We start from the raw sequence: 27427 nt of genomic DNA, 5'->3' as shown, positions 1-27427 counted from the left end.
AAAGTCACTGATGCAAACTGCTCCAGCTCACAAGACACTTCCATTGGCAAAACTGAGTCCCAGGTTGAAATGTAGCTGTTGAATCCCCTCACCCTCCAACACAGTTAGGGGACAGGTCAGGATTGTGGCAGCATAGAGCATCTTCTCCATTTGTGTAAGATCTCCACGGCAGGACCAGCCTCTCCCCTTTTCCCAGCACGACTGTAGCAGCATGTCCACACATACCTGCCATCCCTGAGATACGATGCTTGTAGTAACACAAGGTGCACAGAAAACACTGCCATCAGCAGAAAACTTGGAGTGTCCCCTAGCAACCCAGTTTTCTCTAAACTAAAACTAGGATATTTTTATAAAGCGAGGTGTCTCGCATTCCTACACCAGATTACACAGTGCAGTGACAGTTTAACACCCCATACAAACGCTGGCATGTCCTACACACTGTGACAGCCCCCAGAGCCCGCTTAGTGCCCTGGCCACAGTGACAAATGTCCCGCTCCCGAGACGAGGAGCGAGCTCCGGCGGGCAGCAGCCCGTGGAGGCCGGCGGGGCACGGCGGGTAACGGCAGGTAACCCGGAACGCTCTCCAGGGCCGGCCGTGCTGCTGGGCGAGGTCACTGCATCTCCTTCCTCTCACACCGCCCCGGAGCCACCCCAGCTCCGAGGCGGCTCCACGGCGTGTGGGTCTGCGTCCCGCGGCCGCCCCGGCGCTGCTGCCCCCGCAGGACCCGCAGGACAGCGGCGGGGCCGGCCCGCACCCGCACGGCCCGAGCCGGCCCCGCGGCACGGATAGGGCCGTGACAGTCCCCGCCCCCGTGGGGAGCGGAGGCCGGCAGGAGGGAGGGAAGCGGGGAGGGAGGGACGCCGCCGAGTTCCGCCCTAGCAGCCATGGCCGCGTAGCGTCTCCTCGGCAGCCGCGCTCGGACATGGGCCTGCCCCGGGCCGGCGGGCGGAGGCAGCGAGTCCCCGCGGCGGTGAGTGCGGGGCCGGGGCGGCTCTGGGCCGGCGGGGAGCGAGGCCTGCGGGCAGGGGGACTCCGGCAGTAACGGGAGGGGCGGGCGCCCTTGGAGGGAGCCCCGGGCCCAGCCCCGCCGTGCGGGGGGAGCGGCCCTCGAGGGGCTGCGGAGGGCAGGGAGCCGGTCTGGGTCTCGCGGGGAGGATCGGGCCTGGCCCGGCGGGGAGCCGGCGCTGTGACCTTGGGCAGCCCGCAGCCTCCCAGCCTTACCCGGCCGAGTGAGGAGCGAGCGGGGCCGGCGGAGCCGCGCCGAGCCCGAGAGCGGCCGGAGGAAGATGGCAGGGAAGCGGCGCTTCCCAGAGTGCCGCACTCCTGCGGCCGGCGAGCTGCGGTGTCATGGAGATCGCCACAGCCCGGCCGGGCCGCCGCAGCGCTATTGACCGCCCGCTCGGAAACTTGAAGGAGTTTTCTGCCTCCCTGTCACCTCCCCGGCTTCTTATCACCTCTGCTGTTTGCCTACGCCTTGCAAATGTTCATTTATCTAAATAACAAGTGGAACTATTTGTGGTTTTACTTAGAATAACTTTCAAACTTCCTGCAGAAAATGCAGTGTATTTAAGAAACTTTATAGCGTGGGATGGTTGTCTGTCAAAGCGTTTTCTCACTGCGTGGACAGAGTCCCTGCGAGGCTTGGCAGTGCGGGCTGGTGCGGGTTCCAGCAGGGTACATGGCCCAGAGAGACCCGTGATGTGTTACTGCCCTAGAACCAGAACAGTGAAAGTTTGGGTACTCTCTGTGAGCATAATGAACTTGCCATAAGAAGCCCCAATGGTTATAATCATCCTATGCACATTAGGTTACAGGACCAAGGCCTGTAGTATTAACAATATCTGGAAGAGAGCTAGAGGACTCCCAGAAGTCAATGTGCTTGATTGTGTAGTTCAGTCATTGAAAAATTCTCAGTCTCTACACTCAAATTGATAATCTTAAAGAAAACCAACTCTTGTGTACTAAGTGCAGACAGTTTAGCTTAATTCTGAGAAGATTTAGCAACTTAATGCTCATGAGAAATCCATTTCTCACTTGCTCAAGTGCTAGAGAGAAAAATAAGTGAATAATACTTTATTACATACCTGAATTGGTGATGCACTTTACTTGTGTCTATTTCTCAATGTGTTAGTGTGTGCACTGCTTGCAGTGTAACTACTTCAGTGCATTGTTCTTTCTGTAGTCATTCCACTTAAAGCTTACTCATATCCTTAGTAAAACTGGCATGATAATTACATGTTGAAAAACCTGTTACCAACAGGTATGTTTCTCTGTCAGGGTAAAACTATCCATTCTAAGTGTGTCAAATGCCTATAATCATACAAGCATGACTTCACTTATATTTTGGGATATTGGCCTTGTTTTCAGCACTCATAGGCATGAAAAAGGAGCCAGAGATAATACTTCAGCTGGGGGTAGAAAAGATCTCAGGTTTTGAGTTTGATCTTAATTTTTAAGATAAAATTGACAAACCTGAAATAGGTTGTTGCTTCTTCCTCATAGGGTCGACTAATAGTGGATTTAGCTATTACAACTTTTTCAGTCCCTTTTATTCATGGTTTTATGATCCAGTTTTCTTTGATGCTGACTAGTTCCAAACTGCATTTGTGCAACTGGATTTTGCTGTATTCCTCCACTGAGACTAGGCCAGTTACGAATCTGATATCTGCAAAAAAATTGTGTTCAAAATCAGATGGCAATATTTATCAGTGAAGGAGCTGATTTGGACTCTGAAATTATAGTCTTCCAAAGCTTGCTCAAAAATTAAGGAAATAAACCATGTTCATTTGAGTATGAGGAAAATTAAGGTAATGCACATCTTAAAATTTACTAGAAGCTTAAGAAATTTTAAGTGTCCTTAGGAGCTAAGACTGAGCAGTCAGCAATGGTCAGTCTGTAGTAACTAAAATCCACTTGGGGCATTTGTGATGCATAAACCTGAAAATGTTAGTTACAGATCCAAAATTAAAATTCTGCATAGAAAAATGTTTTAGAAACTGCAACTGAAATCTCATATCAACTTATCACATATGCTGTGTGTATTTCAATTAAGTATGTGGTTGTGAATTTGATTTTTTAAAAAGTTTAGAAAATGCTATTCCTTATCCATTCTTTCTCATTTCACTGCAGCATATTGTATGAATTGTGATGCTGTGGGAGGTCAAAGGGTAATACCTCATTCATCAGCTACTGTGGTTAGAAGCTCATGTTTTAAAAAAGGTATCGAAATTTCTTATAATCAGAAAATAAAAGTTCAGCAGTGAACTTGCATGGCAGTTTAAAGACCTGCAGTTATAACTTAGTGACCACAGAAAAACGTGGAAAGACAATTTTTGTTTCAGGCCAAAGCTCAGAGGTGGCTTTTACTTACTAGTTCTGCATTTGTATAGATGATGTTCCAGAAGATCTGCCCTTTTCAAGGTGTGTCAGCAACACTTGAGAATTTACTGACATCATTAAATGGTTCATCTTCCACATAATCTTGAGCTTTTTTTGCTCATATGCACACAGCACCCTAATGCTATGTGCATATCTTATTCAGACTGCGTATTTAGTTACAATATTCTGTCAGAACACAACCAAATGCTGCCACTTAAGATTAAGAAAATACTGGTTACATAACCCAGCAAACATTGAAGATATATTTGGAAAGGACTTAAAAGCTTCAAAGGAAAAGTCTATTTACAGTTCCATGGTGAAAAAAAAAAAAAGCCAGGTAAAGACATGCTCTGAAGGTAGAATGAGAGAAGCAGTACTAAAATCTTCATAAGAGTGAGCCTCTCTTTATGAGGTTGCAAAAAGTATGTCTTTGTTTTTAGGCTAAAAGGCTTTTGTACTGGAAAGGTCTTTGGGGCAGGGAATGTCTGTGTTTTGTTTCTACTGCATGCAGTTCTAATGAATTATCTGCCTTGTTTTCAGCTCCTAAGTATCCCCCTGAAAGTTACAATTGGATGAATCATCATCATATCATCATCATATCATATCATCATATAGAAAAGACAAGGTTTTAAGATGAGTTAGGTATGGGATATGTTTTTAATTGTATGTATTAAAGATAGTATTTGAGGACTTCAGTACTTACGTTATAGAATTATCTGGAAATCAGTCTACTAAGAGAGGATTTTTAACAAAATTTTCAGTTTTAAAAATATGATACCTAGTTATCAAGGAAAATAGCAAGTACAGCATCTGTGTTGAAGCAGTAAGTTATTTTGCTGGATGTTGTTTAGTCTGACCTTGGCATACCAGACCTTAGACCAAAGGCTTGTGTTAACTCAGTGTTTTGTCTGATAACCAGTTCCCAGCCCAACAAGAGTCAGCTTGGCAATACTCTGTGCAGCAATACTTCAGGGAGTACAGCAGCTCTGAGCCTTGGGAAGGATCCCATTCCCACCTTAGCCTCTCATTCTTGACTGCACATGCCAGCTGCTGCCCTTGCACAAGCTGTGTCGCCTTTCTGCTTCTTCAGCAGGATGAATTGGCCCAAGAACAGATTGGAGAAGTACCAGACCAGCATGAGAAAGAGGGAGGGAAATTGGGACTACCTCATTGAGTGGCTAATGATCAATTTGGTCAGGTGAAGCTTCCCTCTGAGGTCACTGTCTGGTTTTTTTGGTCACACTTGATGCTGATCGCATTGCGAGTGCAAGAGAAATGCTCTGCCTTCATCTTCTCAAAAGCCTCTAAAGGCTTTTCTCTACTAGGAAATAACTTCCTTGCTGATACCATTTGAGTGTCTGTCTTCTACTGAGTCTCCCTTCATTCCTTCAGTATTGCTCACATCTGAATGTCTCCCCTCTTCCTTGTGAGGGAGCTCAGTTCCTCCCCTGCCACCCCCAAGGCTACAATAAAATAGCTCACTGTGTACTAGATGCCAAGAGTTTTGGTTAGACTGCAGGAGACTTCCTGGACTTCCCTGTCTCAGATAACATGATGTAACAGCCCCTTGTGACCAAATTCTGCTTAACTATTTCATGGCTGCCTGGAAACCACTTCCTAATGAAAGCACAGAGTCAATGGCACCAAGGGGTTGAAGACCTACAGAATGTCCAAGATGTTTCAGTAGACTTTAATGGTAGCAGCCTCCCTGTTCTCAGCTTATCTCTTAGCAAGACTTTAGAAGTCATTTTTCAGGGGGAGTAATGTGTATTTGCAGAGTACAGAGGAGTCAGCTATTTTTTGATAGTATACTTGCTGGCATTTCAGTGGAATAAATTTGCTGGATATGATGATTTTGAACATTCATGAGTCAGCATTTTTTTTTAAATTTTCCTGTTAGCACGGATATTGCTGAACATTCTTGATCAATTACATGAAGTGATTTCAAATAATTCTGTCACTTTGAAATATTAATTTATACTATTAATTGTTCAGACACTCTGCTAGCTCACATAAGGTGAGATAAATTAGGTAATAAACCTACACAGGTAACTATAACTACTGTACTAAAAGGAATTGGAATATAATTTGGCTCTTCCTACCTTTTTTGCTCCTCCAGAAAAATACTGGTAGAGACTTCTAAGAAGCTGTAACATCCTAGAAGGGACATAAGTAACAATATTAACATGCCTGCTGTGGCATCTGTACCTAAGGAGCTCTACCTCTCTACTTCATTGAAAGATCTCAACAAGAAGACAGAAGTAAAACCTGAAAAGACCAGTACAAAAAGGTATATATGTTATAATTGATTTTGAATTAATACTTAAAATATTTGTGGTTCCAGAACAAATTTGTTGTGGATCTAAATTTCCTTCGTTATTTCTGCTAGATACAAAATCTTCCATAGTCTTATATATGGCTCTCAACTGTCACATTGGATGTGCTTACTGCCTTCAGAAGTCACTTGGCATACTGCCAAAACATGACTTGGACAGAGCACAATGCCCATGAAAACCCACATACTTGGAGGAAAGGCTACATAAATGCAAACCTGTAAAAATGACAAAACCTTTAGCAATTGTCTGAATGCTTTGCCTCCCTCTAGCATTTTTAGACAATCAGTGATTTAATTTTGTCTTACTATAACTTAATTTTTCCTAGAAAGAAAGTTATTCTTAGAAGGGAAGGGTACCTTTTTCCATATCTCACTATGGTATTTAATTATGGAAGACTTTAAATAAGGCTGGTAAACAAACTGGCAAAGATAAACATTATTTGGAGGAACATGACTGCAATTCATATTTAATGAAAGCTTTATATTAAGGTGGTAAAAGCAGATGCTTAATATATTGGTGAAGTCTGTAAACACTTAAAATGGCATCTTGTAATGAAAAGGTGTTTGAGGACAAGTCAACAATTATGTGCTTTACTCCTCTTCTTCGCTTTCAGTTATGTGCAGAGTGCCCTTAAGATTTTCAAGGCAGCAGAGGAAAGCAGACTGGATGGAGATGAAGAAAAAGCTTACATCCTATACATGAAATATGTGGCTGTTTATAACCTTATTAGAAAGAGACCTGATTTTAAGCAGCAGCAGGTACAAAACCTTTCTGGCTGATCTCTTCTGCATTGGTCAAAGTATGAGAAGTACAGAGAATTACACTAATACACATTCAAAGGATCACACTGATATTAAGTAAACTGTCTCACTTATGGTGCTATTTTTTTCTTTCTTGATTTTGAGAAGTCTGGTGTTAATTTTTTTACAGTTTTCTTTTTTATGTATGAACTATACAAATTGTCAGATCTGTGAATATTTTTTCATGGAAAGGTATTCCCATAATTTTTATCAGTCAGACTTCTTTGGTGAAGTTGCCTTGTCTAGTCTTTAGACTAGACAAGTAAGACTTTAGTAAGTCTTAGACTTTAGTCTTTCTTACAAACTCATATTTGAATGGAAAATGTTTTGATTCAAACTAGTTCTTTTTTTAGCATTAATATTATAATATCAGCTCTCCATACATTAGTGACTCTTGACATGCATAGAAGTAAGCATTGTTAAACTGCATATTTATATTATGTGATGCTTGTCATTTTAGGATTATTTTCATTCAATTCTGGGACCTACAAATTTAAAAAAAGCTCTTGATGAAGCTGAAATACTGTCAGACAGCCTTAAACTCAGGTATGTAATATAGTTGATGGCTAAGACATTATTCCTTTTACCTTGAGCCTGTATCTGTGCCAAGTGCAGATTTTCATGCTATTTAGTAGTAAGCAATTGCATTTGAGTAAACCATAGGTACCTGAAACTCTTGAGAGCTTAAATTTATTCCCAGAAGTGTTTTACTAGAGATAATTTTCACTACCACACACTCCAATAACTTGCCATTTTGTACACTGTCTGCTAATTCCTTGGTTTGTTGGCAGTGTCTCCTGGTTTTGTTAATTGACTAACAAAAAGAAACCACAAGGTCTGAAGTACATACACGGGAGAGATGATCAAGAGCAATTTCTTCCTCAACCTTTTAAAATAATACATTAATCAACATTCCTAATAATCAGATATGCTAAAAAGTCCTCCTAGTCTGGATGTAGTTTCCACTAAGAAATGCCAGGTTTTGATTCTTTAGCCACTTGCAGATGTGTGTGTGGAATGCAGAGTTCTGCCAGTATGTAAATGAGCAGATGCTAATGGCCTTTTGGGTACCTGATTATCAGCTGACAAGTTACATCTTTGTGCCATAAGCCATGAAATTGTGTTAGTAAGAAGTTGTAAGGTAGGGTCTATCTTTAGGTGATATTTAGCACAGTAGTTCTTATTTCCAGCCTTCTCTCTTTCTTGCATCCTTAGCAACATTCTCACTCTTTTAACTCTCTCTCTCTGCAGCTGGGCACATTTCCCTTCACAAGTGTCTTGTCCCAGCCCCTCCTCCCAAGTATTCTTGTGAAAGTGTATTTTATACTTCCAAAGTGCTAAATCTATAAAGTTAGTTCAGGTGAACTGTGAGTGTAGTTACATGTATGTGAAGACTGACTTCACAAAGATCTCATGACACTGTGTATGAAACAATCTTGAGATTTTCTTTGTTTAGATGAGTCTTACAATTAAACACAATTAAAAACACATTTTAAAAGCTACAAATTCACTCTAAGCATTGATAGAATCGGAGAAACCCAAAACATAGAGACTTGTTGTTTAAGTAACTTATGTCTTTTTATAAAAGGAGCAGAGTTTTGGAGTTGATGCAGTAACTTTTAACTACTCTGGCAAAATGTGTAAATATTTAAAGGTAACAGAAATGAAACATGACTCCTGTGTAACTACAGAAGTAGTTTCAAGCAAATTATTTGTATAATTTCTTCCCCAGGCAGTAGGCCAGCAAATAGTTTGAATGTTAACAATTAACTAAAAGTAGAGGTGATGAAACTTGTATAGGAGCAGGAATGCTTGCATGAATGACCTACTACGTGCTTCAGAGGTATAAATAGGAAATTGATGGGTAAATATTTCATACTGACCAAATTGAACTAAAATCTGAAATATGCTTTAATGTCATTAATTCCAAGTGGGAACAAAATGCTCGGTTCTAACTTATAATGCCTGTGCCAAATCAAGAAGCCTGTTTAAAAATAAAATTACAGACTTGCTGCCTCCTTCCTCTTAGTGGACAATTAGTGCAGTAGACTTGGAGGTGGAATTTGAATGATCTAGGTTATTAACATACAGCTGTATTGTCATTGTTATTTTAACCCTCATTATACAACATGTGGTTAAAATGAGCGCTTACTAACACAGTTCTGAGCTCATGTTTTACTTCTTGCTTCAGATCCAAATTGTTAGGTCAAACATTCTCTTTTTGTTCTATGATACTAGTAACCCTTAAACTACTCAGTTATGTTAAATATAAGTGAATACTGTTGAACAATGATGTCACTGTACAAACCTCCAGTGGGTGATCTGAAAACTGTAGTTTGGAGATCACTGCCTTACAATACCATGATTGTCCTTCCAGTGGTGAAAGGTTGGGAGGGTAATTTTCAAATCTGAGGCTTTATGAAAAGGACAGTTGTATGCATGACCTCATCCCCCAAAACTCCTGAGTGAACACAGGTCTTGCATGGGCTTCCCTGTAGGCCCAGTGTTTGAAACAAGCACCAGGCACACCGGTGAGCACATCATGGAGTCAGCTTACATTCTGAAGGTGATTACTGTACAAGTAGTTCTGATCCAACTTCCAGAAAAAGCATATTTAGATATCTGAGCTAAATTACTCTTCACTGTCTCAATTGCAAAATATTGCAATTACTGTTGTGATATATTGGAGTTTACCTGTAAGTTGCCAGTACATACAGTTGTCCGTGGAAAGTGAAAAACATTCAGAGACACCATAGCTAAGCATGACACCAGGTTTGAAGAAAAAATAGCTTTACAATCAGTGGCTATGTAATAGGACTCAAACCAAGATTTAGCAATAAGAAAACCAACCCAAAAGTTGGAGAAATAAGACCACATAGTTAGGAAGCTGTATGGAGTTCGTTGGAATACAAAAACAGGCAGTACTTTAACTTTTTAAAGTTCTAAATCCTTCTTTTAAGGTTTTTGACTGAAGACTTAGTGATTTTGATATTAATAATCCAAGTTTAGCCAACATTGAAAAAAAGGCACTTTTTTCCCCCCAATAGATACGAGGAAGCTGAAGTTCGGAAAAAACTTGAAGAGAGGGACAGACAAGAGCTGCAGAAAAAGCAAGAACCAAAAGATGATGGAAAGAGCTCAGCCAAAAACTCCTCAGAAAGTGCTGTGGATTCCAAAGGAAAAAGCCAAAGGGTAAGTGAATATGTTTACAAACTCTAATTCAATCTGAATGTATAGTTTCAATGTAGAATTTGGTCTCTGCTAGTAGCTATTTCCAGTTCAGAATCAAGGTGGTGTTTTTTGAAGTAATGTACACTCTCCATAACCCTTCTTTGACATTTCTTTGGAATATGTGAAGTCCTTGTAGCCTCCAAGTCTGGTTTAAGATAGACTGAGCTTCATGACTAAGTCAAATTCTGTTTTATGCCAGAATTAGCCCAAGAAATCCAAGGTAATGTTGACAAACTGATACTAAGGATAACATGTCTCCATTTTAGGGGAAGGTTGACTTTTTAGCAGTAGTGTGGAAACAATTAACACTTAATTCTCAACAAATACTTAAAGAATTTCTTCTGTTAGATGATGGTGTCCTAGGTTGTGTTACCTTTGTAACTGTTTTCTGTCTAGGCAGGGCAGCAACCTCAGTATCTTTTGAGTACATTTGTGAGCACATCTTCAGATGCAGCTCCTTTGTGCTGTGTTTGTTCCTGTGGCTTAACTGTCTGACAAGTTTCCTTCAGGCTCTGTGAGAGTCATTGTCTGTTGGCCACCTCAGTTCTCAGTATTACATGCTAATTTTTTTTTCCCCTTATACAGATTAATGGTGAGACAAAGCATTCACTGGAAAGAAAAGATCAGTCTGATAGCCTGAGTGGTAAGAGATGCAGTGCTTGCACAAATGTGAAAAAGATTTCTGTATGACTGTGCACTAACCACCTCACAGCTGCAGTCCTTCTCAGGAGTTATTTCACAGTTAAAATATTTTGATTAAATTCTAGTATCCTGCATTTCAGTTATAACAAATCAGTAATTCGTTAAACTTTGTATTAAAGCCTTCATTACTTCTCATAAACTCAGAGATCTGTAGTTAGTTTTTCAACTGTTCAGTAATGGAAGATGAACTAGTCCTGAATTGGTCAGGTTAGAAAGAAAAACAGCTCTACTGCTGATTGGAAAAATTTTGTATTTAACTGAGTAAGATGTCATATTTCATCCTTGCCTTTCTCCTTACAACCTTCTGCTTTTTGTTCTTGTAATGAGTATATGAAAATGTTCTCTGGAGTTCTTAAGAGGAATATCTGCAGCATATAGTTCACAAATGCTTGCCTATGTAGCTTGATTTAAATGAGACCACAGTACATTAAACTTGTTTATCACTAAATATTCAGTATTGTCTAATCTAACAGATCAGGTGCTGATCACTACAGCAGTGGGAGTAAAAGGCCCATGCTGTAATGTCTCACCTCCATGACTTTGTGGGACTTCTTAGTTCTGTTTCATCTGTTTGCAGTCTTGATTGCACCAGTCAGATACCATAGCCCTTCATAGCTATCTTCATTTATAATGTGGCTTCTTACATGTAATTGTTTTTCTCTTTCAAGGAGCAGTCACACCTGAGAGACTGTTTGCAATGATGTCAGACAAAAATATTGAATTGCTTATAATGGATGCTCGAAAATCAAAGGATTATCAGGAATCCTGTATTCCAAAATCCATCAGTGTCCCAGAAGAAGCTATCCATCCTGGGTAAGATATGATGTTAAATGAGAGTGAAATATTTAATTTTCTAAAAAAGTACATGCTTTTAAACTTGTACACCTAGTGTCAGAATCCCTGCTGTATACCAGTGGGTGAGATGTATCTGCACAGCTCTGTTCTTGCATGTACTGACTTCAACATAATGTTTATTTATTCTATCCAAGCACATAAACATCTATAGATTATATATTGTTGGACAGAATGTTACTTGTACATGAATCTTTAAATGCATGTTAATACATTTCAGAGATACTGCTTACCTGATTGAAGCTAGACTCCCAGAGGAGTCTAGGGATGCATGGAAGAGGAGAGGACAGTTCCATTATGTTATACTGCTAGACTGGTTTAGTTCTGCTGAAGACTTAAAGCTGGGAACAACTCTACAGAGCCTGAAAGATGCACTTTTTAAGGTTGGCAAATTTCATCTTTTAATTTATTAATTAATTCATCTTAGTAAATAAGGCCTTGAAGCACTTATATTTAATGACACTTGCTTGAGTTTTCAAAGCTTGCTTGTTTTGATAGCAGAACTGTAGTTTGAAGTTTCATACTGTACTCTAGTAGATGACAGTATAATTTATTAAACAGGTAAACAGCAGAATGATTCAACTCACTTCCTCAACAAGCAGCTCATGAACTTACAGTTCTTTGGGAAAATACTTTTAGTCCTGTTTCCCAGGAGCAGTCACCTTCTCTCTCAAATTAGCAACAGTAATTCTTTATCCCTGGAAACTGGTTGGCCACCTACACTGCAGTCCTATCAGCCCAGGTACTTCCTACAGTGGAGGGGCTGCAATGAAGCAGGCTCCAGAAATATTTTCAGCACAGTTAACTTTTCTGCATTTCTGGATATAACTGTTAGATAAACATTAATTTAAATTTGAGTTTCATCAGTGCAGGAAGCTTATAGACTCCACAGTGAGCAGACGCCCAACATTCAAGTCAAATTCTCTGTGGCTGTGTTGTCCCTCCTCTGTACAGTGGTGGCTCTTGTGAAAGACTGCAAATCTTTCTGTTACCTTGACATTCAGGACTGGGGTTCAGAGATAGTTCAGCAATTCTCCTTAATTGCTTTAGAGACTGTTCTCTAGACTGTCTTGTTCCTGTACTAGTACTGAACAAGTACTGAGGACAGCAGGAGGAGGGCAGTCTGAACCCTGAACTCTCAAGGGGTTTCAGAAAGTCAGTGTTATGCTTTCTAAATCACTAATCCCTCAGCAAACATACCAGATAAGAAACTGAAGCAAATACTGTAATAAAAATACTTTTCTGCATGGAAGATTGTTATGTGAAGTAGCAGTAAGTGGTTCTTTTCTACTGGAAATATTCACACCCTGTTGTAGGTAAAGCCAGGAACCAGCTGTGCTGCGCATTCTCCAAACACAGAGAGGATCCCTGTTTTTGCAACCATTAATTCTTGTTTAAAAATCTCAAAAAACAATCTCTATATGTCTAGGCACAGGAATTTAAACAATACTATTAAGCTGTAAAAGCTTACTTTCTATTTTTAAATCAATTAACTTTAAACTTTTTTTCCATGCAGTGGGAAAGCAAAACCATCCTGCAGAATGAACCTTTAATTCTAGAGGGAGGTTATGAAAACTGGCTCCTTTGTTTTCCCCAGTACACAACAAATGCTAGAGTAACTCCACCCCAGCATGGCAGGACTGAAGCAGTGACTGTTTCTTGTAAGTACAAAGGATAACACTCCAGCAAGCATTTGTGCTTACTGGATGAGTCTTTCATTCATTCAGGTGTTTTTAGCAAAGTCTTGTTATGGCTAAAAGCTAAATTTTGAATTGGAATGGAGAGTTTATTTTGCTTTTGTTTTGAGAATTCTCTTATGGTTCCCTCCTGTCCCCCCTCCTGCAGTGGATTTTACATATCCATCTCTGGAAGAGCCAGCTCCTGTGCTACCTGTTGTTGCTGAAAATGAAGAAATGGGAGATAATTTGGAAGAGAGACTAAAATCACTTAACAGACCAAACATACAAGATGCTGCTGTTCCAAAATCTGACAGTTCCTTTGTAGTTAATCCCATGTCAGTTACAAGAAGTATCCCTGAGGTAAGCTTTTTGACCTGTTCCTTTTTTTCAGTTAGTATATGGTTAATGTGTTAGAGACCCACCACACCCAGAACTCAAAATCCACAAGTAAACATAATACATTTGTTTAAGCCTTGTACATGAGTATATTGGTACAGAGACTCTTGGTGGTCTGTAAAGTTGTGGTAACTGATCTACAGAATTATATGAAACTAAATACACTCAACAGAATAGCAGAACTTTTCATAAATGTTTTTACATGAGCATGTGAGAAACTCAAGGTCAGCAATTGATCACTAATTCAGAAAGTTTATAAGTAACCTTTCTACTTAAAGCAACATAGGATGAAATACAGAGAGGACAAGCCATGGTTTACCTTAGCTGTTCCACAGGTCTGATTTCCAGCCACTGCATCTTCATTCAAATAATAAAACATTTAGGTGTTTTGTCACTCTGGGCCCAGTAGTGAAAGTATAGGAATTTGTTTCTTCCTTTCACGTGAATAAGACTTTATAAAAACACCTTTGTAGAATTCTTACACTAAAATAGTACTTACCTTAGTAGACATGGCTAAAAGCTCTTCATTTTCTAGATGCAGCCTTTAATATAGATCTCATTCAAGAGACCCTATACTGTAAAATTTAGAGATCTTATTTCTGTTTGTCCCTGAACCAGATGAGGTTTTATTTCTTCAGAGCACTCACTCCAGCCTCAAAAACAACCTACTGGCAACAGTTGAGCATAAGCCATTCTTAAATACCCCTTCCCATCAAGCAGATCTGCCTTAAACATGTGCTTTGTCACATGATTGAGAGGGCCAAGCCCAAATTAGGCTGCCTGATTGCCCTAAAATGTTTACCTTTGAAAGGTCAAAAATAGAGGGCTGTGGTAATCAGTGCATAATGCTGTCCTTATGGTTCTTCAGGGCTTGTTTATTAGTTCATACCTGGAATGAATACCTAATTTTACTAACAAGCACTTTGAATGAGAAGATGTAATGAAATTGAAAGATCTCTCTCTCTGGCTGAAGTCAACTTGATATAATCTTTATTCTCTTACAAATCTCACTTAGGAAGAGCTTAGCAAAGAGAGTAGTAGTAGCTGTAGTGAATTGTTCTGCACTCTGTGTTCTGCACCTGTGTTACAGGTGGATCGTTCTAAAAAGCCTTCACTAAAAATCCTCGGTGATAACAGAGCAAAACCTGCAAGTACAATCAGTGACAGCCAGTCTGGTGAGAGTGGAAGAATAGTTCCAGACCGCTCCACAAAGCCTGTGCATGATGGGAGGAGCACTCTGACAGAAGAAGAAAAAAGTCGGGTCCATGCAGAAACTGCTGCTCTGTTAGAGAAAAACAGACGGGAAAAGGAACTGCGGGAGAGGCAGCAGCAGGAACAGAGAGAGAGGCTCAGGAGAGAAAAAGAAGAACAAGAACGAAAAGAAAAAGAACAAGAACAAAAGGCAAAAGAGGAACAGAAGGAGAAGGAACACAAAGAAAAGCTACAGCAATCTAAAGAGGACAGAGAGCAGAAGGAGAGGGATGAACAAATAAAAAGAGAGCAGGAGGAAAAGGAACAAGAAAGAGCACACAGAGAAGCAGTAGAAGCAAAAAAGCAAAATAAAAATGAACCAGAAAACATTGGTGCAAAAAGGATTGAGAGTGACAAAATATCCATGGAAGAAAGAGAAAAGGGAACTCGAACACCAGAAACACAGAAACGGGCACTGGGTGATGCATCTCAGACCTTTGTGACTGTTCCAGGCAAGGTCAGTGAAAAGAAAATCATCATCACATGTTGAAGTAGTTATGCACTTAAATCATTCTGAATAGTCCAGTTTAATCTAGCAATTTGAAATATGTAATTGGATGTGTATTTAGACCACATTTTACTTTAAAGTAGAGGAGAGAGTTAAAACCAAGACACAAAGAGATTTTTTTCCCCCAAGACAAGCTTGTTTCTTTCTTGTAGGAGGGCAGCATGTAATCCCCAGGGATAACAAAACTTCCCACTCACGTGGAGCTAGAAGGGATGATGGTTCATAGACTGCAACCCTCTGTTTCCAAAATAGAAGCCTGGTGGTATTTAATCTTTTGTGCCAGCTTGGTGCTGTATGTGGTGTTAAGGACGCAGTGGTGTCATAAGGAACCCTTTAGTGCCCCCAGCTGTAGAAACACTGACAGAACAGGATTTTGTTACCTGGCACAGGAAGCAAAGCAACATCCTCATCTAGGATTTTTGCTGAAAACAGTCCGGTACCAAACCTTGGGGGGAAGGGAGGAGTGTCACAGTTCTTTCTTTCCTCATTCTTGAAAAAAACTGCAAAATTTCTCAATGTACAAATCAACTGATCATAGAACTAGAGCCACTTGCAAGTTAACAATGGAACTGATGTCTTTACAACCACTTCTCAAGAAGTTGAATTAGGATATTTTTCTCTGCTTTTGTGATTGCAGTTGTGATTTGATCATATTCTGATGTTCGTTTAATCCAGATGCACAAAAAAGCAAAAATAAATCTTCCTGTGCAAATTTAGCACAGTCATTCATGAGCTTTTGACTGACAGAGAAACGTCACATAATCCCAAAATGATGGCCTGTGATCAACCAAATTCTTGTTGGCTTCACAGTTTGCCTTTTCCATGGAGAGGTTTGATAAGTGAGGAGCAAAAGGGAAAAAAGCCTGAAGTTTAACAACAAATTATAAACCCCACAACTTTTAGGGTGGAAAGTAGCATAGGTGGAATATCTGCATTTTATTTCTGAGCTGTTGAAACTACAGAACAAACTGTGATACAACATTCAGTTTCAAAAACTATTCCAGTGAATTGTCTAGAGTATGCAGAAGGAACAAAAATCACCTGCTTTAACCACTTTGTTGTGGTACGTGCATTTAACAACCGAAAAAGAAAGTGTAACTCTGCTTTATCAGCATTCTTTACTGACATGCCAGATGAAAATTGAAGCCTTCTTTCAAAATCTTTTGCAGCAAATGGGGGTTAAAGGACAACCAGACAGTGAAGCTCAAAAGCCAGGACCCCTTAGAGAGGATTCTGAACAAGATACTGAAAGACTTAAAGTAAATACAAATGTATTGTATGTAGTCAAAATAATTAAGCACAGATGCTTTATGATTATTATGTTAAACTCCATTTCATTTCAGTTTTTAAAGTCACCATCTTAAGACTATGCCATGTTCACAGTGTTCATTTGCTTTTTTTCACTTGTCAAATGTGAATGAAAAATACTTGAAACTTCCATTAGAAGTCTTGATGTGTTTCTGGTGGCACTAACAAACATTCTCCATGCATTCATCATCTCATGCACACACCTTCAAGTGCTGCTTTAAGAGAGAAAAAAGCTCAGCCTTATGAATTTAACAGAAGCTTATACTCCTACTGTTTCCTGATTCTTCAGGGAAAAAATTGAGTTTTATGACTTTCATGAGACTAAATGGTTGGTTTGTTTCTTGTTTTTTTGGAATGTGTCAGAAAATGTTTTGTTTAGGTTCCTGTGTTTTTTGTTTAGATTGAGCAATAGAAAATACTAAATTACCATTACAATACATTTTATTTCTATCTGTAATCAAGGATTTATTGTACTGTTTGCACTGAATCATGTAACTCCATAGAGAAGTCACAGGCAGCTCGTTGCTGTGCATAGGGAACTGTACATACCTTACTTTTCTCTTTGTTTATTAGTCCCAGCGGGAGCCATTAATGAGAGCACGAAGTGAGGAAATGGGAAGGATAGTCCCAGGGCTGCCTGCAGGTTGGGTAAAGGTAACTCCTCTTCTGAAATGAAAATTAAACTGTTCTGTGTCGTTTTGTCCTGTATTTCAGCTGTGTCTTACTTCTAAGTTAGATCTTGTTTCATTTTTTTTTTACTCCCCTTTAACTTTCACACATTTACTTTCTGAATTTTAATATTATTTGTAATGAAACTAGGACAGTTCATCTGCTGTTCCTGGTTTTTGCTGTTTAATAGGCATTTTGGTGAAAATTCCCCTTCTACTAAATTTAATCCATTGAATGTTGAGGCCAGTCACAACTTAATATCCCAATGTCTGAAAACCTCGTGCTGTTGTTAATAGGTAAGTTAATGATGGATTTTCACTTGAGTTTGAAACTATTTGTTTTTTTTCCCCCAAGTTCCTGGATGACATCACTGGAACCTATCGTTACTATCACTCACCAACCAACACTGTTCAGATGTACCCACCAGAAATGGCTCCTGCAGCCACTCCTCCATCCACCCCTCCCACGCGCAAAGCCAAGGCCAAGGTGGCAGCTGAGCGCGAGAGGGAACACTCCAAGCTCAAGCGCTCCTACTCGTCCCCAGATATCACCCAGGCCATCCAGGAGGAAGACAAGAAAAGAATTCCTGTCACTCCTGCAGTCAATCGTGACAATAAGTATGTTTGCTGGATAACTTAGATCACAGCTCAGGCAGTATGACAGCACAAAGGACTTTCTTTGTGTTTAACCAGCTGAAATTCCTTACTGTTTTCTAAGTGGGTTTGAAGGATGCATGAGTAATAGACTGAAATTTCACTGCTAGAAGTTCAATGTATAGAGCAGTTCTCTCATCATAGTTATGTATTAGCAGGAATTTCAGAGGTTACAGTCTATTAATTGGATGACAGTTGCTTTTTAAGTTCTGTTATTTGTGTTATCATACTAAAAGTCTGTCTTCTGACAGTTTGTGAAATGCAAGTTTTCACATTTTAGACTGTATTAAACAGCTAATTCTTCATCTGTGAATTAAAGAAATAAAGGAAGAAAATATATCAATCTCACAGCTGATGGTGCCTAAAACTCAGCCTCATTATAGGGCAGTGTATATGGATTTCTCACTGTTGCATTGGCTGGTTTTGAGTACCCTAAATGGTGGTGTTTGGTGCCAGGATGGTCCAGTCCCTGTGGGTGGTGGGGTGAGGTGTGCTGTCTGTTGGTTTATGTGAACAACTTTATCAAGTCTGAAACTCCTAAAAAATAATTTTTTGCTTGTAGACCTGCATGTTACACTAAAGCAGAAATTTCCAGGCTCTCTGCATCGCAGATTCGCAATCTCAATCCCGTGTTTGGGGGATCGGGACCAGCTCTGACAGGACTTCGTAATCTAGGGAACACTTGCTACATGAATTCCATATTGCAGTGTCTGTGCAATGCTCCTCACCTGGCTGAGTATTTCAACAGAAACTTGTATCAAGCTGATATTAACAGGTAACAATCTCTCACCTGCCTTTATACTTGCCAATTCAAGAAGATAAGATGACTTAATGGGGCTATTTTTTTAAGTAGGAGGCAAATGGTAACTTTAGGTACCTTGACGGCATTTTCAAAATTCATGTGTGTCACTAAATAGGTTTTACTGGACTGTGATAATTAAATTATGGTCACCACATTCATAAAATACATGTGTGCTAGAGTATCTTAAAACCAAACTGAATATTTAAATAGTTCACAAAACATACTGTACCTTCCATCTGGAATATGGTACCAAATTACAGGGCTGACACAGATGAAAATTTAACTCAGTCTAATAGCCAGTTTTCCTTAGTCTAAAGAAATATTTTAAAATTGGGATCATGTTTTGAATTAAAAACATTCATATTAAAACCCAGTTATTTGAATGGCTCAGATTTTTTTTTGTTTCTTATTTTATAGGTCAAATTTCCTGGGGCATAAAGGTGAAGTGGCTGAAGAGTTTGGTGTAATAATGAAAGCTTTATGGGCAGGACAGTATAAATATATCAGTCCAAAAGACTTCAAAATTACAATTGGGAAAATTAATGACCAATTTGCAGGATATAGCCAACAGGACTCCCAAGAATTGCTTCTCTTTCTAATGGATGGCTTGCATGAGGACCTAAATAAAGTAAGCAATACACTTAAAACAAATTATATATCTGTCAGAAGATCAAGAGAAATTTTTAAAATACTTTCCTATTCCATAAGATTATGGTACTGCAACCTTGTATAGAAAGAAATGTGATTATTCAGAATTGAAGTAGGAATTCTGAAGTAGTAGGTATAAGGTGGTGGAGGGAGTCACAGAAGAAGCCTCACTAGACAAGAACTGGATGGCAACACTGACATGTTTAAATATTCTTGTGAATAATCAATCATATCCTTGCCTGTGTGAGATTTCTGACTTACATACATATTAATAAATTGCTGTCATATTTAAACTTCTGCTATCCAGGCTGACAACAGGAAAAGATACAAGGAAGAAAATAACGATCACCTGGATGACTCAAGTGCAGCAGAAATAGCCTGGCACAAACACAAGCAGCTCAACGAGTCCATCATTGTGGCACTGTTCCAAGGGCAGTTCAAATCCACCGTGCAGTGTCTGACGTGTCACAAGAGGTCCCGAACCTTCGAGGCTTTCATGTATCTGTCATTGCCACTTGCATCCTCCAGCAAATGCACTCTGCAGGTAAGGGCAACTGGAGAGAAACAGAGAAACTGCTCCTGCAGTGCCAGCTGGCACTTGATTGTGATGCTGCTGCTGCTCACCCTCTGCTTGAAGGGGTTGGTCAGCATTCTGCTTAATTTGCATTGACCTGAAACGTGAACAGAACCGAATCTGCGGTTTTTTTTCAATTCTTCTAAAGTTTAAAGAAATAGGTCATCCCTTAAAAGTTTTAAGTTAGAAGCAGGATGGAAATACTGAAGCTGCAACAGCAGCATGTATATTACTTGCTTTGGTAGGTCACAATGTAAGTATTCTGTGGTTTTAAACAAAATATTGTCTGTACATTTTGAAGGACACTAATTAATATCTGCAGTAAAACTTGCTTCCACACGTAGATTTAAGTCACTTTTCCTCAGTGAAATGTAGGATGTAGATAACCAATGCAGGCTAACAACCAAATGGGAAACAAGCATTTTTGTTATACTTGCAAAAACACCTACCATTCACAATCTCTGTATTTTTTTTTAGGAATGCCTTAGATTGTTCTCCAAAGAAGAAAAGCTCACTGATAACAATAGATTTTACTGTAGCCATTGCAAAACTCGAAGGGATTCTTTGAAAAAAATAGAAATTTGGAAATTACCACCTGTTCTTCTTGTGCACTTGAAACGGTAAGGAAATGGCGATTGGTGGATATTACTGGGGATTAAATGACCAGGCTTTGATGGAACTGGATTGTTCCATGGTAGTGGCTGAGCATTTTACCTTAGAGAAGGTCACAGATACATTACCAGTTGTAATGTTGCAAGAATTTGATTTTCATCTGATGCTTCTTTTATAAGGCTGTAACTCCCAAGGCACTTTCACAAGTGATTTCTTGTTATTTTTGCTAAGAGACACATGAGCAAATGTTAACAGAACTGGGGGCTTTAGTTGAGATCACATCCTGGTTAAAAACAGGGAAAACAAACATGCTTAATACAGTGGAATAGCTTGTGAACAGCCTGTAGCTTTTCATGGTGCTTTTTAATTCTCTAGATTTTCCTATGATGGAAGATGGAAACAAAAGCTTCAAACTTCAGTAGATTTTCCACTGGAAACTCTTGACCTCTCTCAGTATGTTATTGGTCCAAAGACTTCCTTGAAGAGATACAATCTGTTCTCAGTATCGGTGAGTAACCAGTCACGTTTCAAACTCCAGCTGCACTTTATGCCAGGACTCAGGGTGGCCTGTTGTGATTCAGCCAGGCTGCATTGTAGTTACAGATTAAGTTGCGTTCTGAAAAAGAACAATTTAGTAAAAATTTCACATTCTAGATGATTTCCCTAAGCAGGGAAGAAATGGCAGCTTTGAAGGCCACTAACCCTTGCCTTACATTCACAGAATCATTACGGTGGGCTGGACGGGGGGCACTACACAGCCTACTGCAAAAACGCTTCAAAGCAGCGCTGGTTTAAGTTTGATGACCACGAAGTGTCCGAGATCTCGGCGTCCTCGGTGAAGTCCTCAGCTGCTTACATTCTCTTTTATACATCCTATGAACAGCGAGCAGTAGACATGGCCACGTAAAGGGATGTGGCTTAAGGAAACTGGTTTTCTTTCTTCAAGAGCAAAGTAGGCCTGGGAATGCACACGAATATGCAGAAGTGCAGCAGACACAGTCACTGGAGTGGGAGGAGCAGGGTGTCTGCCAGCAGGGCTCGCTGGGGCCGTGGCAGTGCTTCACAATCAGACTGATGGGCAATGCTTGTGGTCATACTGCCATCTGTGGAACCATTTACAAGCATACTTGCATTACTGTTTATTTAAAAAAGAACTATATTTTTAGTCTGCTCCAAAATTAAATTCTAGCTTAGTCATCTGAAATCTATTAACAAGTAGTTTAAAATGTCTTAAAATCCCAAGGCATATCTTGGTTTATTTTTTTCTTTCACTGTTAATGGCCTTTTCACATTTCTAACCTTAAGCTTGACTCTACTGTGAATACTCTAGAACGATGTAAACAGTTAGGAATGTAAGTGTACATATTGATTGCATACTTGCACATCAGAATTATGTATATAATAAAATGTTGTCCTTTTTGTGAGAATCTCTAAAACTCAGAGGATTGCATTTATTTGCCAGCTCTAAGTAATTGCAACACTACTTAATAAAAAAGCAGAGCTGTATTATTTTTTCTGTTAGCTTTTGTCAATATTTGTGCACTTCAGAGTTATTCTAAACAAGATTTTCCTTTTTAATTTTTTAATATAAATTTTCATGTACACATGCATTAAAAACCTTAATGAAGAAATTATTTAAAAATATATCCTGTTAAATGTATGTTTGGGTTTGGTTTTTCATTCTCAGCTGTTATGTAATGATCAAGATTGTACATAATAACAATCTGACTCACACTCACACAGTTTAAAGGTTCTCCAGATAAAAATACTGTTTTGCATAGAGCTGATTAGTTTAAAAACTTCTTTTAGTTGCATCTTACATATTTCTCTGCTATGGATTAGGGTTAGTTTTCCTTTTCTGATAAGGTTGGCATTCAAAAGTCTTACATTCTGAGCTTTTACCTGTCTGTCTGTGTCTGTCTTGCTGGTGGAATTAAGGCCAATATTGATTGTTTTCCAGAAGCTTGCAAGTTGCAAACAAGTTTGAAGTGCTGGAGAAACAAAAATTACATCAGTAGAGCAATGCCTTTTTCTTTCTTCTGTATTAATGGTCACTCCATCCTCTCTTCTGTAGCACAGTCTGGTCTGGTTGTGTGCTTTCACTTTGGTATCCTTCTGTTAGTTTCTGAAAGGCAGCTTAGAACAACCTACTATGCTTAACCAGCAGAAAAACAAGAATTTCCAGGTAAGTGCATCTGTGTGCTCAACATCCATGTTGTTTTGAGGGGTGCAAGAAGGGTGTCATGGAAAACAGCCCTGGCCCTTGTGCACATGGAGCAGATGCACATTCCGTCATGGCTTAGGGCTGTAACTGTCCTTTCTAGGAGTCACTTCCTGAAAGACCACAACAGCTGATCAGTGGTGCACATGCTCTAGTTTATTGATGAAACAGGAGTTGGCTAATGCTGCTGGTGAATTCTAGGTGCTGCCCTACCTAGTGTTCCTTTTCAAGACTAACAGGGTGTCAGTAGCCTTGGGAGATGTAGAAGAGGAGGTAAGCTGTGTCAGCCTGCACTGCAGAGTCTGGGATCTTGGTGACCTGGGCATCATCAAAGCTGTACCAGTGCTGGGTGATTGAGTGCTTGCAGAAGGCCGTGTAGTGGCCATAATCCAGATCTCCAGCATGGTTCTGTAACAAACAACACAGTCTGTTAAAACCAGACTCCTGTTCTGTCTCCTTACAGGCAAAGCTAGGAACTGGCAATGGTTTCATGTATGCATTTGGAAAAGATGGCACTGAGGGTTCTAGCCCCTTTTGGCCTAGGGCAGGGAATGTTAATTCAAATAAATTCTTTCAACCAGAGTTAATGGATGATGATCATGCTTATTTATTTTGCAGTTATATTTGCAATCCAACTATTAGCCCTAATGCAGGACACTATAAGAGGACCCCATTGTTGTGAGCTATGGCCTTATTTAAAACCAGGATTCATGCTGGATCAGCCTGCAAGTTTACTCTGAAGAGGCATTATGTGCCAGGAGAGCATTCTTTTAAAACTGGGATGTTGGGGAAGAAGGAGAAATAATGTCTCTGTCCTTCAGTTATGTACTGTTACTGGATTATGTCCACGGCTGGTAGAAAAAAGTGTACAACAAAACATACATTAAATTATAATTCATTATACATTCAGTCCAAACCAACACAGGCTTCATCTGCTCCATGAGCCAGGGCATTCCCAATAAAAGCAGGAAGGGCAAAGCTTACCACTACAGCACACAAGCTGTACTCTGTATTGTTGTTACACGATGTGGAGATGTAGGGAGAGAGATCCAGATCGCTGAACGGATAGCAGACAGTGGTTGAGAGTTTCCTTCTGTTCTTGTCCTGCCAGGCAAACCTGAAATGAATTTTTGGACGATTTTAAATGACCCTCAGCTTCTGATTGTGTTGTGGTCATTGCTTAACTGACTTTCCTGGGAGGAGGGAAAACCAACAACTGACTGCCCAGCATTTGAAAGAAAGATCTCTGGTAATGTTGTGTATTGCAGTAAACTCACAAGAAATGCACCAAACCCTCATGACATGTCCAGCAAGAAAAGCAAAGCTCTTGCCTCCTGATCCTTTAGTCAAAGACTGAAGTCATATCTGTGCATCACTCTCTCTGTGTCCTAAACATTTTGGACTGGACTGCAGTGCCAGTGTCAGCTCTTCTCTCATGCCAGACTTCATCCCTCTTCCCTCTGTAACGTTGAGTACATCACTGCATTTTTAAACATTCACAGTGTGGCCAACAGCTGCAGCTGGGGACCACATGTCCTTTGAGAATGTTGAGAAAAGCAGATGCTGAATGGAAAATTAAATAAGAACTTCAGATACATAGTTCTGGGAAGTCAAATCATCCCAGAGTAGTTTTCTTTATAGGTGGAAAGTTGTTAAGAAAAAAAATTCTTTAGAATAAATTCAGCATCTGGCTATGTGTGGCTAGTGAAATCTGCTAACCCAGGTGCTCCTTTGCTGAGGCATCACTCTGTTTAGGACTGATTTAGAAAAGGGATAAACAAAACCAGAGTCTCAACTGCAGCAGCAGCAAGCAAACCAGTCAGTCCTGCTTTTGGAAGCCAAGGCACAGGCTCTGAGCTGCCACAGGAATTGATTCACAGGGATCATTCAGGGACTGGATGAGCCACTGCACTGGGCTGTAGTCAGTCACTGCCTGGTGCAGTTCTCTTCCCTCTGGAGAGGGGATCCCAAGTATAGGGAGAAATTTGGTGGGCTGCAGGACACAGGCGGAGCACCGTACATGAAATTCAGGAATGCAACTTGCATGTTTGACAGCTGTATTTCTGTAAAGGCCCTTTTAGCTTTCAGGTATCTAAAGTACTAAACCCACTTATTTGCAGTGATTTGTTTCCATTCAGGCAAACACAAGTGACTGTCCTTCATGACTCACATTGCCCAGGAGCTGGCCATGTCCTACCTCACTTAGACTATACCTCTTTAGATGAAAAATGATGATCTGTGGTGCCTTGGTTATGGAGGCTGTTACTGTTGCATCTTGGTTGCTTCCACACCAGTGGCAGTAGATTTGGTTGTTCCGAGTCAGTGTGTCTGGCTGAAAAAAGCATTCCAGGCAGTCCTGTCAAAGGAAAAAAATCCAATCATCACTTGATTGAACAGATCTCCCTCCACCCATGGAGGTGCTAAGCAATATAAGAGATGAATTTGCTCCCCCTAACTGAAGTGTGATGCAGCAAGGCTGACAAGATTCACAAGACAAAGCAGCCAGGATTGGCTTCCATTCTCCCCACCAAGGCAGAAATATCTGGATGATTGGAATAAAACCTTCACGGCTGCTATTGAATAATCTTAATATCCTTCATCCCCTGGCAACTCTTGAGCATTGCTCTTGTAACCTTACCAGCCTCCATGGTTCTGAGACCAGTAAAGACACCCCACTTCTCTAGGGACCAGATCCAAGACTATCCATTAGTGCTCAGGAGACCAAAGTAACTAAAGCAAGCCCTGCATTTTTCCAATAAAACTTATTAGTCTAAGCGTCTAGTCCCAGCTGAAGCAGAAAGCAGCAGGAAGGTGCTGGCTGTTGTACCTGCAGAGAGCACACTCTGGTGGAAGGGATGGGCAGGGAGAGGACGGTGAAGCTCTCGGGTTTGTCACTGAGGGCTTTGCATGTCAGACACCTGATGGCATAACTGAGCTGTCCCTCAAATAAGTGTGTTATAATAGATGTGCCACTGCTACTCCTTGTGCTTGCTCCTGCAGCAGAGCTCCATCTTTCTTGGCTTGGCTATACAGAAGGAAAAAGATTGACAAAATGTAGATAAGCAATTGTTTTGTTAAGTGCCTTCACTGGATTTTAATAGGTGCTGCCCACTCCCTGGGTTGATCAGTTGTTAGTCTTGCCACAGAACATGGCTCTAAAATGCTGTTACTTGATGGTTCATACATGTAGACTAAGATTGATTCATTTTCTGAGAGAAAAGTAACAAAAATACAACAATTCAGACATTTGATAGCATTAATTGCTTGAAAAGCTCTTTATCAGTGGCTCTGCAGGGGAGAAAGACATGGGGGCATGGCAGACATTTTCAGGCAGATGAGAAAGTGGAAGAACATTAACTGTGGAAGGAGAAAGGAGAGGCAGAGGTAGGACAGTGAAGCTATACCAGCATTGTCATTTAGGTGGGGCTGCAATTTGATGGAGCATTAGACAAGAAGCAAATTAATAATTGTGCGTCCATGGGTCAGAAACAAAGATAGAAAAGGAAAGTTATTAGTGGCCCCATCATAGAGTTCAGAAGAGGATGATAGGCAATTATTACATGGAATGCCAAGTCATGAAATGCAGAGGAAACAGCTGTAGTTCCCAAAACACCACAGCTGGGCTCTCACCTGCTTGAAAGCCTCATGGAGGTCATCCAGCACACAGATGAGGAACTCCTGAGCATCATGCTGAGTCTTGCTGCTAAAAGCTGGGTGCCGCTTCCCAAAGACAGAGTGAAAAGCCTCAGGGGAAACAAAGTCAAACTCTCCAAGCCACATGTCAGACACCAGACAGCCAAAGGCAGTCGCAGACTCTCCGATCTCCCTTGGAAAAAAGGGGAGAGTTTCAGGTGATGGATGAAAAAAGAGTGTCTGCCTTCAAATGGGAGCACAGTACAGAAACTGAGAAAACAGATGCTGGTACAGTACAGCTCTGGCAGCTGTCACTTGGCTTGAGGGACTCTGCAGATCCCAGAAAGTGGTAGGAATCATGATCAAGACAACAGTAACAGGTATTACCATCAATATGGGAAGAAAAGTATCATGCTGAAGGACCGGCAAGGAAAAGGGCTGGGCTCTCAGAGAAGGAAACCAGCTGGTGGCCAATCTGACTGGAACTGCCTGGGGGAAGCTGGCAGGTACCTTGGACATTCTCATGACAGCACATATCCTTTGGCAGGAAAATAGTGCCAAGCAGAGAGCCCTCAGTACGGAGAACAAACGGACTCACTGGTGCAGGGCTGGGTTCCACTTCCCTGAGAGGAAATACTGCACGAGCGGGGAGAGGCTGCAGAGGCACTGCAGCACCGCGTTCATGTAGCACGTGTTCTCCAGGTTCTGCAGCCCTGTGAGCCCTGGGTGCAGGCTGCTCATGTCCTCCAGCTGTTCCTTGGGGGAGTACTTCCATTTCCATGCCATCCTTCCACCTACTGTGAGAAAAATCCACACCAGTGGGAATCTAAAATGCTACGGTTTCTTCTTTAAAAATTACATTCACATTTATTTTCACCAGGTTTATAGTGGCAAAGACTCTTCATCTTCCCCACTAAGCCATTATGAGGTGTTACTTAAACACCTGAGGTTTTAAGACTTATTCCTAAAATTCTATTCACTCTTTTACTGCATACACAATTACTCAAAAACTACCACCACTTGTGAATAGCCATTTTTAGAGCAAAATGCTTAATAGTACATATTACATTATATTTCATTTCCTTGGGTACAGTACTCACCTGTTTTCTAAAACCATAGGTTGCAGTCCAGATGCTACTAGAAGCAGGTTGTTCTTCAGATTTTTGCTATAAA

At 40.5% G+C, this 27427-nt stretch overlaps 2 protein-coding genes and 1 long non-coding RNA gene across 5 annotated transcripts; 1 reads left to right on the top strand and 2 right to left on the bottom strand.

The window, feature by feature from the left end:
- Positions 1 to 843: 843 nt before the first annotated feature.
- USP8 (ubiquitin specific peptidase 8) lies at positions 844 to 22060 on the top strand. 3 transcript variants are annotated; one of them, XM_064722585.1, is made up of 21 exons: positions 847 to 971; positions 3920 to 4021; positions 5499 to 5669; positions 6329 to 6473; positions 6976 to 7061; positions 9563 to 9707; positions 10332 to 10389; positions 11117 to 11261; positions 11521 to 11683; positions 12817 to 12961; positions 13146 to 13339; positions 14466 to 15083; positions 16304 to 16393; positions 17016 to 17096; positions 17466 to 17728; positions 18327 to 18539; positions 18984 to 19194; positions 19522 to 19758; positions 20266 to 20408; positions 20776 to 20908; positions 21122 to 22060. In XM_064722585.1, the coding sequence occupies exons 3-21, from the start codon at positions 5566 to 5568 to the stop codon at positions 21305 to 21307; spliced, it is 3360 nt and encodes a 1119-aa protein (XP_064578655.1). In that variant the 5' UTR covers positions 847 to 971; positions 3920 to 4021; positions 5499 to 5565; the 3' UTR covers positions 21308 to 22060. The 3 variants fall into 3 exon arrangements, with proteins under 3 accessions (XP_064578654.1, XP_064578656.1, XP_064578655.1); XM_064722584.1 differs by lacking the exon at positions 3920 to 4021 and having other exon boundaries at positions 844 to 971; XM_064722586.1 differs by lacking the exons at positions 3920 to 4021; positions 16304 to 16393 and having other exon boundaries at positions 844 to 971.
- Positions 1336 to 14076, bottom strand: LOC135452480 (uncharacterized). The gene is made up of 4 exons (XR_010441624.1): positions 13875 to 14076; positions 5482 to 5536; positions 2474 to 2666; positions 1336 to 1712 (listed from the first exon to the last, which is right to left on the bottom strand). It is a non-coding gene; the product is annotated as an uncharacterized LOC135452480 (long non-coding RNA).
- Positions 22061 to 23368: 1308 nt separating the features above from the next.
- USP50 (ubiquitin specific peptidase 50) lies at positions 23369 to 27120 on the bottom strand. The gene is given in 5 exon segments (XM_064722592.1): positions 23369 to 23738; positions 24835 to 24977; positions 25449 to 25646; positions 26252 to 26447; positions 26853 to 27120. Coding segments are annotated over 5 exon segments (1095 nt in total). The 5' UTR covers positions 27041 to 27120.
- Positions 27121 to 27427: the final 307 nt, after the last annotated feature.

This window comes from Zonotrichia leucophrys, chromosome 10 (assembly GCF_028769735.1).
Source record: "Zonotrichia leucophrys gambelii isolate GWCS_2022_RI chromosome 10, RI_Zleu_2.0, whole genome shotgun sequence".
NCBI lineage: Eukaryota > Metazoa > Chordata > Aves > Passeriformes > Passerellidae > Zonotrichia > Zonotrichia leucophrys.
The sequence above is the reverse complement of the archived record's forward strand: the minus strand, read 5'-3'. Positions and strand labels throughout refer to the sequence as shown.

Coding starts and splice junctions, on each gene's coding strand:
- USP8 (XM_064722584.1), top strand. CDS start 5,566: ATGCCTGCTGTGGCATCTGTACCTAAGGAGCTCTACCTCTCTACTTCA. Junction 11,684..12,816: donor TGAAAGATGCACTTTTTAAG/GTTGGCAAATTT, acceptor TTTTCCATGCAG/TGGGAAAGCAAAACCATCCT. Junction 15,084..16,303: donor TTGTGACTGTTCCAGGCAAG/GTCAGTGAAAAG, acceptor AATCTTTTGCAG/CAAATGGGGGTTAAAGGACA.